Source organism: Cucumis melo, unplaced genomic scaffold (genome assembly GCF_025177605.1).
Source record: "Cucumis melo cultivar AY unplaced genomic scaffold, USDA_Cmelo_AY_1.0 utg001653l, whole genome shotgun sequence".
Taxonomy (NCBI): Eukaryota; Viridiplantae; Streptophyta; class Magnoliopsida; order Cucurbitales; family Cucurbitaceae; genus Cucumis; species Cucumis melo.
The window spans coordinates 4,380-25,282 of NW_026124705.1; the positions used below are offsets into that span (position 1 = coordinate 4,380).

The 20,903-nt window shown below is 44.5% G+C and overlaps 1 protein-coding gene across 1 annotated transcript; it reads left to right on the forward strand.

The window, feature by feature from the left end:
* The first annotated feature begins 1,075 nt into the window (after positions 1-1,075).
* On the forward strand, positions 1,076-14,176 carry LOC127147524 (uncharacterized). The gene is made up of 2 exons (XM_051080886.1): positions 1,076-1,547; positions 13,344-14,176. Exons 1-2 carry the CDS (start codon positions 1,076-1,078, stop codon positions 13,793-13,795), a joined length of 924 nt encoding a protein of 307 aa, XP_050936843.1. The 3' UTR covers positions 13,796-14,176.
* Positions 14,177-20,903: the final 6,727 nt, after the last annotated feature.

Here is a 20,903-nt window from a genome sequence, read left to right on the forward strand (position 1 = left end):
AGCCTAGGCTTTCCACAAATCATTGACACACTGATTCTTTCTTTTGGTTTTTTCAAGTAGTCCTGAGTTAGAGGATTGGGAATCTAATTTGATAGTATTTTCAGTGACCAACTTCAGTAGATTTCTTTTAATAAGATTGTCTCGCTCTGAGAGCCGTGAAGTGCTTTCTCCTCAGGATATTGCTCTACGGATTCAGAACACGCTCAGTTGCGTGTCTATTATCATTTCGACTGAAAGGAAGGTGCGGATTAATTACTCAGTAGCCGTCAATACGGAGGTATACTGGTACCTTTTTTGATCCGAAAGGCTTTTTATGATTGGGAAAGATGCGATCTTTCATTTCCAAAGGTATGGCCTTCCCTCTTCCATGGGGATAAAGGTAGCTATCTTTGGGGGCAGTTTTCTCTGCATCAAATCCTAGATGAGGCTAATGCCGTTGCCAAGAAAATAAGCAAGGTTCAGCTCCAAGAGACTATCTCTCAGAAGATGAGGGACTACGCTACGTGGTCCGAGGTTCTTCAAGATGAGGAGCTTGTAAAGCTACTCTTAGGTAAGAAATACCATTCCGTATTTGATAAGTGGTATCTTCTCCAGAAGGAGAAAAAGCTCAGAGAGAAGACTGAGAATATTATATCTTATCTTGATCAGTGGCCCATGAGGAGGAATGAAATGAAAAGTTATTACTACTGGACTGGCTAGCTGTCAACTTAGTTTCCGATAGGTCCCGGGAGACGAAAGAGCTCTTCCTCTATGGGGATCCTAATGGCCAAGGTGTACTTATTCTTGAGATGCTATCTAATGTCTTACCCATTGTCTGGGGTACGGACAAAAGTAGAAAGAAGGACTTTCTCAAATGTCAGAATTCTAATCAATTGTGGATCATTCAGGATGCTGGGAGCTCAGCCAGCAGTTGGGGCTGGAGACAAGAGGGAAAATCCCTGAGTAGAAGACTATTAAGTCTTCTTGATCTGAAAGATTGGAAAAGAAAGCAAATGGCTAATCTTCCACTAATTATTCTAGGAGATAGCCTACCTACTAGCGAAGCCTTATCGACACTCCATGGGCGGAAAGGTTCATGCCTCTTAAGCTCTTTTCCAACTTACCTCAGTTGAGTGAGGAAAGGATCATTGCCACATTCTGGAGAGCTTTTCTTACTAGAGCCTGCACACAGGATCTCATTGGGAATCCAGCCATTTCCTACAATTCTCTGAGAGTTGGGGATTACCTGCTTCATTCTCTGAATGAGTCTTTTAAGAATTCCATTGAATATGGATCTCTATATGAGAGGATCAAAGATCTCTTCTTTCCTAAAGAGAGGGATGGTTTTGACCCTCTTTATTGCCTCCTCGAGATCAGAAGAGATTCTTCTTCTATTATCCTTCCAGTTAGAAGGGCTAATAAACCGGGAAAGAATATCCCATATATCTCTCTCGATTATGAGCAGGTCACAGAGTCGGGGATGAATCTACTCAACTTCGCTCTCATACCAGTGGAAAAACCACCACAACGACAGGTAGAACCTGTAAGCATTAGAAATCTTTCCATATGTAGATCAGAAGGAAACCCACATTAGGCCATGTCGCCTATATTGATTCTATACCGGAATGGAGATAGAACCGAAAGGCTCCCCTTAAGGATCCAAAGACGGAAGCCACCCAAGAATCAGGGGGAGGTGGCCTTCTTCCACGAAGAGAAAGAAGACTTTAATAACTTATTCCGACGAAAGCAGGAGATGGAGCCCAAAGAATGGCGAGATCTCATCATAATGATTGGGCACCCTGACGATCGCAATTAGCAGCCTTTCGCTGCCTATGGCTATATAGAAAATCCAAGCCAAGTGAGTATTACACCAAGAATGAATTGACAAGCTATTAAATTGCTCAATGGAAAACGACCCCACTGGGGGTTCAGATGCGCAAAAAAAGTGAAAAGACCCGGGGCTATTTTATTTATAATGGGCTTTTATTCAATTTTCTTTTCTCTGATTGAGTAATGCCATGAATTCCATAAACACTACTGAGAAAATTCCCCCCCACTTTGACTTTCTTGTTTTTTTTTGATTCCCCTACCTTCACTTACCATCCCTCCTTACCACCCCTTGAATTTCTCCCTGCCTTAGATTTCCCAACCTTAGATTTCCCTATTAGGTGAACACAGTTCTGCCATGTATCCCAGACCTTCCCCAGGTTCCCCAACTGGCATTTCTTTTCCCTTAAGGACCAGCAATATCTTTCTTTGTCTTCTTTCTCCTACGCGGAATCTACAAGATCCCTGTCCGGAGGATTTATCCGGAGGACTATCCATATTAACCTACGGACCACAAACCATAATCAAACTATGTTCATTTCTTTTACCTGTCCTAGGCTTGATTCTTGAATTGCAATTAATTAAACGACTTTTTTCCTTCTAAATCTGACTTTTTCGAATCTTTCTATTTCACGATAATTGAGTGAAAAAACATTTCTTGATCCTCTCTTTATCCGGACCAGAAACTAGAACTCTCATCAAAGTCTGTTCATTTCTTTGATAGGCTTGATTCTTTCATTGCCTTTTCCCGTCTTTTTTCTTGCATTTTCTTCCTTTTTCTCATCTTTCTATATAACGAAAATAGAGTTCAAAATCAGGCATTTGACTTTCTTTCTTGCTACTTTATAGGCCCAAAACCTAGCTTTTTGTTCATTTTCGCTAAGAAAAAGAAGAAATTGAATATGTCAAAATCAGTCAAAAAAGATCTTTTCTCATTAGAAATGAAATTCAGAAGGTGAAAGGTGCGAAGCAGCTCGACTAAGAAGGAGTCAATGAACAAAGGCTCATTTCATAAAGACTGATTCTGGAAATTCAAAGGAGCCTGAATGAGGCGACTCAAAACGAAAGGAGAGGGGGGACGGATGAAAGTCAAGATTCAAGACGCTGAGTTTGAAGAGAAGAAGAGGAAGGAAGCAGTACCAGAGAAGTAGCTCCAAGACTAATTAAGCTACTTTGGACGGGTTCATCGTCAGCGAAAAGGAAGAGAGATAGACCCTGATAAGGTGAGTGAAGGCAATACAAGACATGCCGCCACCTAAGACAGAAAAGGAAGTCAGAGGCTGATTAGGGCGATTTCAGTACATCTTCCCTTTCATCTCAAGATTAAGCACGATGCCCCATTTTCAAATTCAGAAGAATCAACCCATGCAGTGGAATGACCATTGCCAGAAAGCCTTTGACCAGATCAAAGAATAGGACAAAGGTTTATATGAAATAAATCAAGGTAGCAAGCCTATTTTCAGAGAGTTCTTAGACGAGAAAGCTCAGTCCATTAGAGTGAATTGATTTGAGCGCCTCGCAAATTCTTTGACTTTATTCGCAAATTCTTTGCGCCTTTCTTTTCTCAAATTCTTCCCGTCCTCCGGACCGGTCCCACTCCGCGGTTCCACATAGAAGATATTCCACATAGAAAGGACCTCTTTACTCCACCGCCTCATTTAGTATCGTCGGGCTCCTCTCCTTATCAGTCGAGTACCTTCGCTCCTCTCCTTATCAGTCGAGTACCTTCGCTCCTCTCCTTATCAGTCGAGTACCTTCGCTCCTCTCCTTCCTAACCTCAGTCGAGTACCTTCGCTCCTCTCCTATATTTTTTTCGTAGAGTACCTTCGCTCTGAACCTTCTTAGTCGAGCCGCTTTCGCTCCTGTCCTTCTACGCTGGATTCTGCTTCGCTCCTGTCCTTCGTAGCTTGATTCTGCTTCGCTCTGAACCTATATCTGAAACGTAGAGCACCTTCGCTCCTCTCCTTCTATTCTACGCTTGATTCTGCTTCGCTCCTCTCCTATATTTTTTTCTACGAGTACCTTCGCTCTGAACCTTCCTAACCTCAGTCGAGTACCTTCGCTCCTTTGATTTTGAGTCGAGCCTTTCGCCTCTCAGATCTAGGCCTACTGACCCTTGAAAGACGAGTTTTGCTTGTGGGTTTGACTCCTATCTTCTCCTTAATCCACTCGGCCCTTGTCTGCTTCGAAAGTCACGCTTCATCGACTTCCTCTTTCAGAAGTTTCTGCTTTAGTTGCAGTGTAGGAGGAAGCCTCATCCGCCTTTCATGAGGCAGATTGTACAGGTTAGATCTCGACGATACCAATTCCCCTGCTCGACGCCTTGTTCATTGACTTTCAGTGGCTTCCGTTGAAGAAGCTGTTTATGGAGTCTCACTATATTCATAAGGAAGCGAAGAAGCTTCGAGACCCTCACGCATGGAACCTACCCCCGGAGTCAAGGCGCGAAGCGAAGCGACTTATCGATGTTATTGGAACAAGGCCTTCCAAACCTACTCAAAAGAGAAAGAAAGCCTATGATTCGAATTCCACTAAATTGTTTGCACGCACAATTGTCTGTATTAGAAGGGGAGCCAAAAGCAGCAAGCACTCAGCAAGTTCAGTGATCATAGGATGATCAAAGCATTAGCTATTCATCATCCCAGTTGTAGCCATTGCACCGCTCCGTGGGATCAATATAATACTAAATCAAAAGACTTGAAACCATCTGGTTCACCCGATCCTCTTAGATATGATATGGTTTGTGTGCCACGCATTCAATATGATATATCCACTGATCTTCTTTACTAGCTTTATTGCATGAGACCACCACTTGGAACCGATTGAGATGGATATTCCTCCCGTTGATGAGGATGAGGAGCGATGATTCGGAAAGGCTTTTTCTTCGATAATTCTTTGAACCTTGTTCATTGAGGCCTCAGAGCCAGATCCATTGAGGCGGATGAATATTGAATGAAAGCAGGGAGGCATGAAAGTCAGAAAAAGGCAAAGGCGATTAGTTATGATAAGATTCAAGGCATAGGAAGAAGAAGAAGACAATGAAATATTCTTTGAACCTTGTTCATTCAGGCCTCCGTAGCCGTCCTTTGATACATTGTTATATGAGTCCGACTATCCTAAGACCTTTCACAAGGATCTCTTTCTTGAAGCACTAGGTTGCGAACCTGAAGCATGCTTCTTTGGCTGAAATTTCTCCTTTTAGGGAGAAAGAGTATTCAAAAGTCAGTAAGGAGACCTTTTTCAGTAGGGAAATCTGTCCCAATAGATAGATAAAGGATAAGTTGTGCCCAAGAAAAGAAGCAAGGGTCAAAGATTCCTTATCAATTTCTTAGGAGGAGAGGTCTTGTTTCGGTGTGAATAACTAAGGCTGTCTTCTTATCCGGAGAGGAGGACCTAAATTTCTCAGTGGCATAGAAAGTTCAGATAGATCGGCGGCAGAAGTCGCTCTTGAAAGGTGCGAAGGAGCGAGACCAGAGAGAGAGAAGTTCTTGTCCCAGTTGTTCCAGTTGCTGTCGTTCTCGCATCGAAAAGGTAATTATCCCATAGTCTCCCTCGGGCTAGGCGCCCAGGTAGAGTTAGCGAGCCCACTAAAATAAACCGTAAATCTTCTTTGAACCTTAAATAACTTTGCGACCCACGGAGCGGTGCAAAGAATGATCGAAGCGACTGAAAGTTCGCCCTTTACAAGGTCTCATTATATAAGGAGAACTCAAAGACTAGGACTTCGGACCAGTCCTCCGGACGTGAAGAAGAAGATCGACTCTTATCAATGAACAAAGGGGGTTCAAAGAATATTGAGAATTTGAGAAGGAATGAAATTCCATTAACAAGTCCGACGCCTCAATGAACAAGGTTCAAAGAAGATTGAATCGCTCAATTACGACCTTCTGAATTTCTTTCTCCTGATAATGCTCGGATAAATAAATAGAAAGTAGTTGACGGCTGTCCGCTACGCGTAGCTCCGGAGATCCAGAGAAAGAAAAGTCGTTTACGGCTGAAGGCGCAAAGAATATTGCGAGGACTTCGGACGGATAAATACAGGCGCAAAGAATATTGCGGCTTTCACCGCTACGCTCCTAATAAGGGAGAAAGTGCTTCTTTAAAGGCTCCGCTGGATAAAACAAAGGCTCCCCCCGGGACCCTCTTTCGGAGATGGAAGAAAGATCCCTTCCCTTGGTGGGTGGAGCGAAGCGACTTAATCAGCTCTTGAAACTGAATCTGCTTTTTGAGTTGAGATAGCTACCCCGGTTTGAGATAGCTACCCCGGAGCGTAGCTACTTAATCCGCTCTTCAATCAAACTGAATCTGCTTTCCCGGAGCGTAGCTACCTAATCTGCTCTTTCAGTAGTAGTTCCTTCCGCACTTTTCCCGGTCTAGGGGAGGGGAGAAAGAGGGTCCCGGGGGGAGCCTCTTTCGGAGATGGAAAGATACCCGAGCGGACAAAGTCTTTCAATGTTCGCGATCCCCCGGAGCCTAGCTCCCTAATCAGCTCTTTCAACTTAATCTTCTTTTGCTTTCCCGGAGCGTAGCTACCTAATCAGACTGAAAAAGTCAGTCTTCCTTCTTTTTCCCGGTGGAGGGGAGGACAGGTGACCAAAGGAGCCTGTCCGGAGATGGCCAACTAAGATCATTCATGAATTAATGAGAATATTAGAGGAAGAGAATCCGTAGCTTTGTAGAAGCCCGTCCTCGCGTACTCCAAAAAGGAAGCGAGAGGGGGGCATACACAAAGCCTTAATATGGGGCGCGCGCGCGCGCGAGGTTCTCGTTTATATATATGGAAAAAGGTAGAAGCCACCGCTTCCAAATAAAAAAGACGAAATTCCTAATTCCAAACTGAAAACTAAGGGGGAGATTCCAAACACAAAACTAAGGGGGTTTTTTAACCTCCGCTACATCTGCTTTTTGAGATTTCTACCCCGGATCAGGAAAGGAGCGTAGCGACTCTATCTTTTTGCGTAGTAGTTCCTTCCTTCTTCCTTCTTCCTGGTGGAGGCGCAAAGAATTTGCGGGGGGAGCCTCTTTCGGAGATGGAAAGATAACCCTTGGTGGAGCGAAGCGGAAAAGTCTGTCAATGTTCGCGATAGCGACCCTGGAGCGTAGCGACTCTATCTTTTTGCGTAGTTCTTCCTTCCGCACTTTTCCTGGTGGAGGCGCAAAGAATTTGCGAAGGGCAGGAAAGAAAGAAGGGGGAGCGAAGCGACTTAATCAGCTGTAGCTGTAGCAGTTTGAAAGGTAGAGAATGAGCCCGCTAAACCCAGAGAATGAAAGAAGCGTCTTTCAAGGCAAGAAAAGAAAGGCAGGGATCTTCTTGGTCCAGACGACCGGAAGGACGAGTATATAGCTGAATGAATATGAGTTCAAGAGAAAGAATATTGAAAAAAGATCAAAGTCTTTGACTTTATTCGCTCCAGATGAGTCTTATTCCACTAATCTTCGTATTCTAGAAGCTCGACAAGGGCATGTCCGGGGCGTGAATGAAAAGTCTATCAAAGACAAAAGTAGTCTTAGCCCCATCAATCACTCTTTTTCTATGGAGGCAAAGACCAGGCTTCTCCACGGGCTCTTTCTTTCTCCCTTTCTCCTATCTCTATTGCCCAAGCAGCAGATAGAAAAAGGCATAATCAAAGAAAGGCGTCAGCCCAAGCCGACTGTCCGTCAGACGAATGCGGTTCTTTCATCTCTCTCTTTCGGAATGAAGGAGACCAGTAGCCCCACGGAGCGGTGTGTCTGTTGACGCCTAGGTTCTTTCCGTAGTTGTGGGCAGGTTCCTCTTTCGGATGAGAAATCCATCATTGGTATCCTCGATCTGGCCTAGGCGCCTATTTCTTTTAGATTCTGATAGTCGTTTTAGTCTGTTACGTGCAAACTCCGGTTAAGACTTCCACAGATTCATATGTCCTTATCAATGAGACGGCTCAAATCTATGGTTTTGGTCTATAGGGTCGAAGATAAGAGGCTCGGGTCGCCTAGCATCGTAACCAGTAGAGAGTTAGTTACGCCCTAGGTGAAATGAAAGACGCACGGACCGCTTTTCATAGCTCGACCGTAGGAAAGATGTAATTGAGTCGACAGTTAAGGCGCGATAGCGAAAGGACTTACAAGGTGCGAAGGAAGGAAACTTTCTCGACTCGACCTCAATGAAGAAGTCAATGAACAAGGGCAAGTGCAAGAAAGGTGAGACTGAAGTTACGAGAGAGAGAGAGATTTGACTCTTTTATCAAGGAGCCCCAAGATTCAAACTAAGAAATTTCAGCCTCTTGAGTCGGAAGAAAGGTCACTGAAAGAGGAAGGGGAATTCCCATTCAGAGCAAGAACAAGACTATCTCGACGACTGTCAAAAGTAGCTCGATCGGGAGCCGGATAGGGAGCCCCAGGCGAAGGACCAATTCGGAGCAACTGAAATAGGAGACTAGCCCTCCCTAGCTAGAACTTGAGAATCTAGGATCCTCGGGCTGGTGGGGCACCCCTTGAATTAGTTCTTGCGGATGCAGCACTATACTATCAGTCCTTTCTCCAAAAATAGACCGCACTAGGCGGTCAAAGGCTTTATTGTAAAGCAATTATGAATAGATTGAATGAAGGAGTATAATAAATGGAAGGGATGAAATAAGGATTGGATTCTCCTACAATAATCAGTCAAAGGCTGTACACTAGGCTCGGGACAAAGGAAACTCGCCACGACGAGGGCGCCGAACTCAAGCAATCTCTCTTTTTCCGTCGGCCTTCTTTCTTCATTGATTGACTTTTCAAAACTAGTCAAAAGACTAGAAGGACCGGTGGAAAGCAGGTCTTTCCACTACAAGGGGAAAGGGCTAGACGACTAAGAAAGTCTCTTTATTCTGAGGATCAAGGCTCAAGCGAGGGACTAATTAAGCTAGCACGGACCGGTCGGCGATTGAATGAGAAATGAATTAAGGAAAGCGCAGCTCTAACTGGAGTTAGGAAGGAGCTCTTTCTTTCTCTCCTTTGTCGGCTCATAAGTAGCTTTGGCTAATCTCCTTTCTCTTTTGGCTAGGCTTTCTTCCATTGCAAATTCCCGGTTGGATGCGTCATCTTCGCTCGTAAGGCCTCTCAAATCAAGTGGCTTTTTTTCTCTTTTTCATTTCTCAAATTCTTTGAGCCTGACTGAACTTTCTGACAAGTCCTTTTTCTTCTCTTTCTCTTCCTTCCTTTTTGATAATAATCTTTGTCAACTCCTTCCCTTGTGAATTCAGGCTCCTTTTCATTTGAGGATAAGGACTGAGCAAATTCTTTGCGCCTAACCTTTGTATCCTTCCTAACCTCAGTCGAGTTCAACTCAACTCCTACGGAGCCTATTGTTTTCAGTCGAGTTATTTCATAACCTACTCCGCCTTTATCAATGATCTTTGAGCCTTTGTTTTTCCACTAAATAGGCTTGAATGTTGTGGACTGATTTATGGGTCCTCCGGACTGATCCACTCAAGAGTATAGTAATCCTTCCCTTTCTTGTTATGGGATCGCTTGAGCTTTCGGAGGCTAGGCTTGATCTTTCTGACTTAAGGAGATGCTACCTTCTTTCTTTTGCTCTGATTCCGATTCTCCGTCTTCTTTGACTCATTCCACTTAGACTACTATTCCGCAACTAAGAATACGAGGTCTCAGTCTGACTCTTTGAGAACTATTCCTACCCCTTGGCTGGCCGGCCTTTATGACTGACTCGTAAACTCTGTCCTTTCCTCTTTAGGAAAGGGATCCATTCTTCGCGCGGACGATTGATGGATCCGATCTTTGATCCTATTGATCATGAAACTGAGACGGTTCTTATGCGAGTAGTACTTAGGAAGAAGGAAAGAGGAGAGCTTCTTCTCCCCTCTCTGGGGCTGCTTCGCTTCCTTTCTAGCTTCCTAAACTGATCATTCTGAGTCTTTTCCCTATTCCCCCTTCCCCGATCAAGTCAAGCCTATGAATATCATAGCACCGATCCAACTCCAACTCTAGCAGCGGGAATGCTTTCCCATTCAGATATTGCATCAAGGGTGCTTTATTCAAGACTATCCCGATTGAGAAGAAAATCCTCTATCACATCAGTCTCACCAACCGCGGATGTGGGACTTGCAGCGGCAAGAGATCGTCCGTATGCATCGACATCGTCCGCGATTTGATAGCATAGGGGAAGGAAGGATGGAATCGGACCTTCTCTCTTTTCTGAAATGCGCGGTGCTTTGAACATGCGGATCGGACCCCTTCCTTTATGGGATTCTCGCCTCAGTTCCTCCTTTCCCTGATCGTGGGAGTGAGTGGGCCTAGCCTCCGAATGAGAATTACCTTTTTCAATGAAAGATAGACTGTCTTCCTTTTAGTAGGCTTCAAGAGATCGAGCTACTAACTTCCTCTTTTCTACTAACTTCCTCAACTGGTCGAGCCGCCTCAATGAACAAGGGGCCTCTTGTCGAGCTACTGCATTCTTCTTCGCCATTCTCCCTTACTCTTTCTTTGACTGTCTCAACTTCTTTCTGTAGCTTCTTCTGAAACTCGGGAAAGAAAAATGACAGTTGTTCTAGAAAGGACGACTGATGACTCAGACTCAACCGAATCCGACTAATTCCCCATTGGTAGTCAAAGACGGATGGTTCTAACCGCATAGTCAACCCTTCCCCTTTTCAGAGATCTAGCTACAGCAAGAAAAAGATGAAAGGCATCAAAATCGAATATGATCCTCTTTCTAGTAGAATAAGAGAATATAGAAGCATCAAAATAGAAGCTTGCTTTTCTTGTTAGTGGGTTTGAAGTTCAAAAAAGGAAGAAGAGGGGTCTCATTGATAAGGACATATTAATCTGTGGATCAAATCAAAGACTACCTTCTTCATTGCCTTGTTCATTGATTTGCCTTTTTTTTTCTACTTTCATCCTCAAATTCACTAATTAAGCTACTCCAGATGAGTTCTATAACAAGGAGAATTTCTGAGTTGCACTCCTTCAAATTTCAAGGATAAGGACCCACAAATTCTTTGCGCCTAAGCGCTCTGAACCTATATTTTTTTCTACGAGTACCTTCGCTCCTCTCCTTCCTAACCTCAGTCGAGTGGCTTCGCTCCTCTCCTATATTTTTTTCTACGAGTACCTTCGCACCTGAATTTATCTACGAGTCCCAAATTCACTAATGAAACTAATCTGGACCTTTGTTTTGATTTACATATTGAATTTGTACAAATACCACTAGTTAGTAAACTCAAAGAAAAGATGCGCGCGTCCTGTCTCGAGTCAGAAATTCCCCTTCTTCTGACCTTTCTCTTTCAGTCAACTTCTTCCAATCCTCTCATTCCTACCTATTACTTCTCCTCTGGGCAGTCAGGAGGTGGACATCAAAAATCTTTCATTGGGTACACTTTGACGTCCTATCTACTTTTTTTTGAATTGAAGAAAGCGCTCTTATCAGTTCGGTAGAACGTGGGTCTCCAAAACCCGATGTCGTAGGTTCAAATCCTACAGAGCTCCGTTCTTTCAGTAGAAAGATCGATCGTAAATGAGCCTCATCTATATAAGGCCTCTCGCGAGGTTCTCTATTGATTTTCATCTGACCTCTTCTTCTTTTTTGAAAATCTCTTGCATAAATATTCAGTCCCAGGATCAGAATCTGAAGGATGAAAAACAAAAGTACGAGACCCAAAAATAGGATTCCATCTTTGCCTTTGCCTGCAGATCCTAGTCTGATAAAAGCAGAAAGCAGAATCGCCGTAAAAAGAGAAAGAATACGAAAAGGATTCTTTGTCAACATGAGATTCTTTATGACACCATTCTTTGGCCACCCACATGGGGCCATATACCGAAAAGAAAAGAAAAGACTCAACTCAAAGACAGACACAAGACAGAGACAAGAAGAAGAAAGTGGTCGAAATGGAAAGACGAAAGTGGAAGATGGGATTTGAGAAAATCTCCCGCCCCATGACTAATATTGAGAAGGCGGGGCAGAAAGGATTTCGCACATACATTTTCTTGCGCGAGATCCAGCAAAGAAATATGAAGAGGGAAAGAGTCAGTCAGACCTCTACCTCTAGTCCACTCATGAACTCGAATTCAAGAATCCACGGATTTCTCGCAAATTCTTTGCGCCTAACTACGGGGTAGGACGAAGAAAGCTTCTTTCCGGATCGTAATCAGTCGATCTTGGGGTTAGAATATCGAGAGCAGCTCTCTTCTGAGATCTTGCCATGATCCGCTGAGGCTGAATCGGCTGAGAAAGGGAATTAGATCTTGATAGAGAAGCCCACGTAGCGGTACTAAGATAGATGATTCAACTCTTGCCCATGAATACTCTGTCTTAACTCCGGTAATTCAAGGATGTTCATATTAAGAGCCTTGCCCAGTCGTACATTCTGAATTTGATACCGAACCTTCACTCTGGATTCAGGCGTGTACCAGTACTCAGGGACATTCAGGATTGAGAAAAGGGTAATCTCGGGATCCATATCAATCCTACATCTCCACTATAGGCTAGATACTGTCGCATCCAGGCGCGAAAGAGAGTGTACTCATAGAGATCTCTGATTTCCTCGTCTGGGTACGCCTCCACAGGAGCTCAGGCGGCAAGAGGGGCTCAATCAGTCGCTGTCTTATATAACCTACGGAGGAGGGAGGCACTATAAGGCCAAGTGCTAAGGAAAGAGCTAAGACCACGTGATTACACGCCGCGAAAGCTAAGATCACAACGAGTCTCTTTGCTCTACGTCCATGACGAGATGAGAACTCGAGAAGCGGACTGAAAGCCAAGGCCTGCGGTCCGCAACCGGGTTGAAAGACGCATAGGGTGCTTAACCGTCATATGAGAGTTATACCACCCCATAGACTATCGGATCATCTGAAGAGAGATTGGTTCAAGGTCGGACTAACCGAAAAGGTTTAGCAAACTCCACGGCTCCGGGAGCTGAGAGATTTTCCAGTTGAGATGCCAACGCCTAAAAGTGGTGAGATAGGGTAGATATAGGCCAAGAAAGAGGAGTAATATCCCAGAGGCTGACCTGAAAGCGAGAGGTTTCTCCTTCTTACTTAATCAAGGAGACCTCGAAGATAAAAGAGGCAAGAGCGGAGTTAACAGCCGAGGACGCAAATGATGGTCCAAAAGCTGTCTCCATCAGTGTTTACATGATAGGGAGAGGCCACCTATCTGTGGCACTCTGAAAATCAATGGAATAGACTGGGGGAGCTATTCCGATCAATCGATCGAGAGGAGCGAAGCAGCTTTACCGTGTTTACGAGAAAGAAATTCAACTACCACGGACCGGAACATAATCAGACTGAGACTTGAATTCGATCTTCATTCTCCCACTACGCGGTCTTCTCGTATGAGATCTTTCGGATCGGTCCTGATGCCGGGACGGAGCCGTATGAGAGGAGAGTGTATACTCTTTCACTCCGGGAGCGAGACCAAAGTTCAAGAAGTTGAGTGGTCCCCCTCTCTCTCTCTGAAAAGAAAATAGAGGGGAGTTGGCTGATAAAGATGGACAGTGACGATTGCGTAATATCAATTTCTCGGCCTCGTCATCGAAAGCGGCTGAACATTTCTCTCCAATTCTAAGCTATATGGGGGGGCTTGGATGGTGAGCAAAAAGAATTGATCAAGAAGTTGGTAAACTTTCGCATGAAAGAAGGTAAAAGAACGAGAGTTCGTGCTATTGTTTATCAAACTTTGAATCGCCCAGCTCAAACTGAAGGCGATGGAATCAAACTGATGGTTGAGGCCGTAGAGAATATAAAGCCCATATGCGAAGTCGAAAAAGTAGGAGTAGCAGGTACTATTTATGATGTCCCTGGGATTGTAGCCAGGGATCGTCAACAAACCTTAGCTATTCGTTGGATCCTTGAAGCAGCTTTCAAACGACGTATAAGCTACAGGATAAGCTTAGAGAAATGTTCATTTGCTGAGATACTGGATGCTTACCGAAAGAGGGGAATTGCACGTAAGAAAAGAGAGAATCTTCATAGACTGGCTTCCACCAATCGAAGTTTCGCGCATTTCAGATGGTGGTAAAGTAGAGACCACATAATAGATAATAGAATATTTATTCCTCATTCAGTCAGATTATGAAGTCAGATATGCTTTGACCCAGCCTCCGCCTTCTGATATTTGGAGTCTGAATATAGAAAGCCAGCCTTCCTCATACTCCTCCCTTCATTCATTATTCATTGAGTTGGAGGATAGGCTTGATGAAGGAGGCCCGCCCCTTATGCATTGCATGAAAGAACCGAACTTTGTATGACTTCTCTTTTGCCTCAGGAAAAATGAATACGAAAGGGAGATCAATCAAAAAAGAGGCCATGAATTCAGAAGTAGTGGGCCTTTCACCCTCTTTCTAGTGACTCGGGGAGCTGATCTGAGAAATGCACTTCAATAAAAAAAAAGAAAAGAAAAGGGAAGAAAAGAAAAGGGAGGGGATCTCTGAGATACCATGTTGGTATGGCCGGGCATAATCTGAAGTGAGGTCAAAAAGAAGAGGTCTTCGGCGGTAGAGGCGCGATAGCCCCCCCTTTTTTATGTCGGAAAAGGCAAGAGAAAGAAAAGTCAGGACTCTCTCCGTTGGGCAAAAGGCTGTGAAGGTTTGCTCCTTTCCTCACTCCACTAGGGATTTCTTTGGCTCAAGCTATCAATAGCAATAGTGAAACTCGTCCTTCATTAGCTTACGTGGGAATGGAAGAACTTCCCCACCTCCACTACTAAACCGTAGCTTTCTACCTTTTGATTCTGAGTCATTTTGTCTCCATCATACCAAGAACCCGTCCCACTTGAACCTGTAGTTGCAGCAGCCGTTTTTTCTTGATTACGGAAGAAGAGCGCTCTAATCCGCTTTTTTTCAAGCTTCCCATCCGCTGAGTGAGGTCGATTCCCAGGACGGAGGCTTTCCCCACCACCCCCATCTAATCCATGCGGGTATGCCAATTTCTCTTTATCACGAGGAAATGGAATTGAGCAAAGGATGTATAATAATCAGCGGCTTTGAAAGGAGAAATGGAGATTGGGAAGTCATAAGTGAGAGGGGAGAGAGATGAAAGAAGAACTAGCCTCATAGGCATTAGCTCGAGAGAAGAGAGGGAGATGAGCGTGCGAAGCCCTAGGAAGGAAAGAGGGCGCGAGCTGCAAGCTTAGAACTAGTATTTCCAAAAAGAACCTTTCACCGGATGAGAAAATCAAAGGCGAACTTTCGGCTAGTAGAAGGAGGATTGAAGGATTTCCCTACAGGAAATTCAGTAGCGGATGCATCAAGGCGCGTCCCTTCTAATTCTGATGGTAATTTCATTTTCATAGATTTCCGCCATCTCATCTCCTGGAGCAGAAGTGCCCCTTATTACAAGCTAAATAGTAGGTTATGCAATCGGCATCGACTAATTCTCAAAAAAAGTCAAGTAGGCACCTTGATGAAACTCCTAGAGAAGTCCAATCCAAGGAATTTTGAGTGGAATGAATGATCTATACTTGAATCCTACATATTCCCCACTTAGCGGTCGGACCTCTTTCTTTGATCCACTAAAGAAAAGATGGGAACTCAAAGAAGCGGAGCGGAGATAGAGGCGGAATGAAATATGCGAGGAGCGAAGGTACTCGACTGAGGTTAGGAAGGAGAGGAGCGAAGGTACTCTACGAAAAAAATATATAGGAGAGGAGCGAAGGTACTCGACTGAGGTTAGGAAGGAGAGGAGTTGAGAAGCGAATACTCGTGCAAGCGCAAAGAAGACGACTCCTATCTTTTCTACTTTCAGTGGATAGTCGGACTGATTTATGGAAGTCTTTCTTAGCTTAAAATGACTTGATATCTCTTGATGATTTCAAAGCAAAGAAGAAAGAAGTACTCTTCCAAAGCAAGAGGGTATCTATCATATCCATACTGGGGGACCCGAGATAACTAAAGAGTGAAGCTGCGGGACCAATACCATAGGAAGAAAGGGAATTCCCAGTCGACCGAAGAGGACCCTAGGCTTCCAAACCTACTAAAACATAAATAAAGAAGACTTCTCCGTGGGCTCTTTCATCTTCATTTTCCTTCACAGGCCGTCGGCCTTCTTTCTTATAATTGTTTGACTCCCCCCGTCAAATTGTTCATTTCCATCAAAAGGAAGGATCCGGGTGGGCGAGAAGAGGGGAAATGAAGCATCACGACCATAGGATCAACCCAGATGAATTGAGGCGGAAGGAAAGCCTAGGAATTCATTCTCAAACTAGAGAAAGTTGGCCTCAATGAACAAGGCTCCGTAAGGCGCGAAGCGAAGCGACTCTTAATGTGAAGGAGCGAAGGTACTCGACTGAGGTTAGGAAGGAGAGGAGCGAAGGTACTCGTAGAAAAAAAATATAGGTTCAGAGCGAAGCCACTCGACTGAGGTTAGGAAGGAGAGGAGCGAAGCAGAATCAAGCTACGAATAGAAGGACAGGAGCCCGACGATACTAAATGATCCGTCTTTCAATCGGCGCATAGGCGAAAGGCCCCCCACGCATCCCTTTCAGAAAAAGCATTTGTTGTGGAAGCGTAACCCCTAGGCCCAGAATGAATTACATAAGCTAGAACTGAGATCAGTCAATGAAAAAGAGTGAAATCGGAATAAGAAGATCGCGCCAGAGAGAGAACAAGGTTTTCGGGAGGCTTTTGTGGTTAACCTCGTCCTTTCCTTTCGAACTCATCCATTCCATAGATCCCACGTAGCGGTCCTTCCTTATTTCATGGGATAAAGATTTTCGACCAGTTAATTAAACTACCACGGACCGGTAGGCTTGAGTCCTGGGGAAAGAGAGATATGGGGACAGCATACCGAAGGAAGAAGATCAAAAAAGCCACCCCGATTCGCCCCATAGGAGAGCGGATACCTGTCTGCCGGCCCCCAGGTTCAATCAGGTGGTCTCGCTTTCTCCAAGACAGATGGAGATAAGGGAAAGAGAGCCAGCTGGGTGCTGATCAGAGGATAGAGCCACCAGGTGCACGGATCTGAGAGTTCTTTCCATTTAGTAGGCAGTTCAGGCTCGACCTGGGGCACCCCTTTCAGTAGTTGGGGAGAGTAGGATCATACGACAGCAATAGGAGCTGTAGAGGCAGGTTAATAAGGAGAGGTTGAAAAGAAGAAAGCCTAGAGTAGAAATGGAAGATCTCTCAGACTAAAAGAACTAAGGACCCGTCCGAAGACCTCCTTACCCCCAGACGGCGCTTACCCGAGAGGCGAGTTGGAGCCCTTATTTCAGTCAGACAGCACAAAGGCTCCCCGGGAAGTCGACCGAGAGAGGTTTGAATAGCCCGACAGCTGCTCGTGTACATTAGGCTCGGGAATCGGAATGAGAACTCAGTTTGCTCACTCCTGGCTGCAAGAACAAGAAATAGAAAAATCAGAGGTCAGAGACAGTGGCTTTGGCTGTGACTAATCAAGAGTCCGAGGTTAGTTTCCCGTATGTCAAGGTAGAGACCGAGTTTCAGTCTTCCATCCGACATCCTGATACACCAATAGACCGGCAATGAGTTCAGGAAAGAAGGAGGATTATGATTCCCCTGCCTGACCCTAAATCAAGGCCTTTTCCCTGATGAGATCAGATGCACATGCGTGGGGACCGTACGAGACTGACTTATGGTGGGAGTTTAGTTTGTCCCAGAACTCTCTTTGTACCAAGGAGGGATCTGACTCGTTCATCGTATACAAGAAAAAGAATCTTAGCTTTGAAAGAAGAAAACTCCAACAGCCTCATCTCCAGCAACTCGAAAAAAATAGCCACTACTATAACGAGAGAAAGAAGGCAAGCCACATCGTCTCTCAAATTCTTTGAGCCTCTTCCTACGCGGGGTACAGATCCTTCTGATCTCTCCCAGCGAAACTAATAAGAAGAGACAACGGAGAAGGAGTCTTCTTCCTTGCCGTAGGGTTGGAGAAGGATAGGCTTTCGTACTTATTTTAGGTTTAGAGGAAAGGCATCAAAATTCAATTCCTTTCCTCTCAAATTCGTCAATATTCTTTTCGGCTATTTTTTGGTCCGAAGGACTTGTTTTATATCCATATTCATCTGCCCTTATTTATTAATGTTAATGAGACGGCTTTTCTCTTGATTTTCACCCTGGATCTCCGGCCTTTGTTCATTGAGGCGGTCCCACGAGACCAGAGGTCCCCTCGTCCCAGTTGTTTCTTTCTTTTTTCTGTTTATGTCGCTGTTGATGTTGTAGTTTCTTTGTTGATGAGAAATCTTGCATCCTTTAGCTAGACGAACCTGATTTCATTGATTTCATTGACTTTGACTGATCGATGTTCTTGGTAGGCTTTCTCTTTCTGGCTTCTTTTCTTCTTTTTCATTTCCTCGGAGGCCTAAAAAGAAGTGAATCTATCTGGAATCCGCTAAGCCCGGCCCTTTTCTTTTCTAGGCTAGAAAGCCCTAGAAATCAGTCCACTAGAAAGGGATTCGTGAACAAGAGCAGCGGAAATGGAATAGCTTATATATAGAAAGAATTTCCCCTGAGCCTGGTCTTTCTTCTTTAAAGAGTTTCAAGAGCTGGGTAGGGTACTCGATGGCTATTGCGCTTATTCCTCCCACTTGGGATACCATTACCGATTATCGATTCAGAACTTAATAAGGATAAAAAGTCAAGAGCTCCATCCCAAGGGGTGTATGAAAAAGTCACACCGCTCACTAATCAAATGCTACCCACGTTCAGGCTTTCAAAGCGCTGAGTCGTGAACAGGAAAAAGCACTGACTTCTTCCCTTCCCTCAAAAATGGGCTTAGTCTTCTTTCGTACAGGAAGAGGGTCAAAGGATTTGAGAGGAGTTGAGGCTCGACCGCATACATAAGAAAGAGAGGGGCGTAGCGAGAAGACTAGGAATTGAACTGATAGTTATCTACGAGCTCTTGCCACTCTACTTCTGAACTTTTGAGGAAGGGAGAATCATCCATAAAAAGCTGTGTTGTGTAAGTCGTGTCCTGTGCTTTTTCATGTCTTTATTCCGTTCCGGAGTGGCTAACTAGACCCCGATAGCGCTATCGCTAACCCGCTTTCTATCAGCCTTTAAGGACCTTTTCAAGATTGGATTAGTGGAAATCCCCCCCAAAAAAAAAAGCTGACTTCTTCTAAGAGCAGTCGTAAGGTAACTTGAAAGTTCACCTCCATAGTCGTGAATCTATGCACAAATACTCCTCGTAAGGATTTTCAAAGACTGATTCACTTCGAGGTGCGGCGCGAGCTAAGCGAAAAAGTCTGACCAATTTTTTCTTCTTTCTCGATGCTTGAATACGAATTATATAAGGATGCAGCAAAGAAAGCAGACTTCTCCTTTGACTACAAAGTAATACAGGGACTTCCAGTTCTTGACCAATAGATGCACTATTGGGATAGAAAATTGCATTTCCTTGATGCGGCAACTCTCTATTAGCTACATAGACCCAACGGTTAGCTATCTTATCAAAACCTTTCTGACTGTTGGTGGTATCGTATATAAGAGAAAGGCTGCATTTAGGAGTGATCTTTAAGTGGATAGGTCGGACCAGATCTAATGCCCAAGTCTCCCCCTGGGCAAGAAATGGTTATGAACTGACAAGGTCAATGCACCCCCCTTCTCCTTCCCCGGAACACTTTAGACAAAGAGTGAAAGCCCCCCACTACGCGGTCGGAAATCACTCTCTGTCTAAAGTCAGGCTCGATGAAAAAAAGAAATTCCTACAGCTAAGTTCACCTCTTTTTTTCTATGTACTCTGCAGAATGGTATTCATTCTTTTCAGCCTTTTTGCCGCTTAAAGACCACTCCTCACTTAGGCCGAGAAGACATCAAATCAAGAGGAATCGAGAAGACTAAGTGGCACTTTCTTTCACTCAAAGAAGACCCTAGCAACTTGACTAACCCTAGCTAGATTACCAAATCCCATGGAATCTACTCCTAATGCCCAACCCACCAAGACCGGTTATGTCAACCGAACCAAAGTCAAGGTAAACCGAAGCAATGCCTTAGCCAAGACCTCTTGCCAAATTCCCAGACCAAGTGTAGGCTTGCTTCGCATAGGCTACACAAGCTAGGTTTCACGCTTTTCAAGCCAGAGCTAGTCTTCTTCCCACTGACCGCTACTAATAAGATAAGACGAACCAGTACCCACTAGTAGGTAGTGCCTTCCTCCAACGGATAGGGGTTCAATAGCTGCTAATTCTGTCACAGCTTCTTCAACTCCCCCAATTAAAGCTACCACGGACCGGTAGCAGGAATAGATCTACTAGGCCTTGAGTCGGGTTTGAACTCCTCTCCCCCTTCTCTTTGGTTCTGCCTTTAAGAGGCCTTACGAGGGAGAATTTCCACTGCTTTCTCTCCTCGGTCTCTACGATTGCTTGACTTAAAGAATTCACTCTCTTTTTCTTTCATCTGTGAGATTATGTCTCTAATTCACTCTAACTCTCTCTTTCTTTCGGGCCGGAACATATTTTTTCATTGATATCCGGGCGGGTATTCCCACAAAACAAAAGCGCTAGACCCCGCTTGTCTAGCCTATGCGAAGCAAGCCTACTGGTCCTTTTACAAAAAAGAAAGAAGTTTCCCTTTCCTCTCGCCAAGGAAAGAAGTCCAATAGCAGCTGATCTTAGCTTTGAGCACTTATTCCTTTTTTTTCCCAGCTACCTAGTGGTCACGAGCTTATTGGAATCAGAGCTTTTTTCAAGCATTCCCAGAGTCAGAAGGTCAACCGAAGCCAATCCATCTCTGTTAACGAATGCTCCTACTCCTAACGGTTCTATATCTCAATTCCTTAAGGATAAGGAAGAAGGAATCCGTAAATAAAAAGGAGAGAACTGCTACTCAGAGTTATCAGAGCCATACCACAGAAAGCTAAAAGGAGCCGGGGTCTACTACTTTATATACCGCTAGCACCAAAGCAAGGAAAGAAGGCTCCGTAGGAGTTGAGGCTCTACAGGCATCAAAGAAGTAGCTAGTAAGGGGCTGGCTTCTATCCCTGCTTATAATAGAAACTCGATTGGCTTCTGAAAGTAGTAGCATTCGATAGGATTCCTACCTCGAGACGTAGAGCTATTAGTTCACGAAAGAAGATCTTGGCCTGCAGTAGTAGAGCAAGCTTCTGCCCTTCCGGGTGGGATCCCCAACTCCTTCGCTACTTGTCGACCTATCCACTTAAGAAACTTCTATAAAACA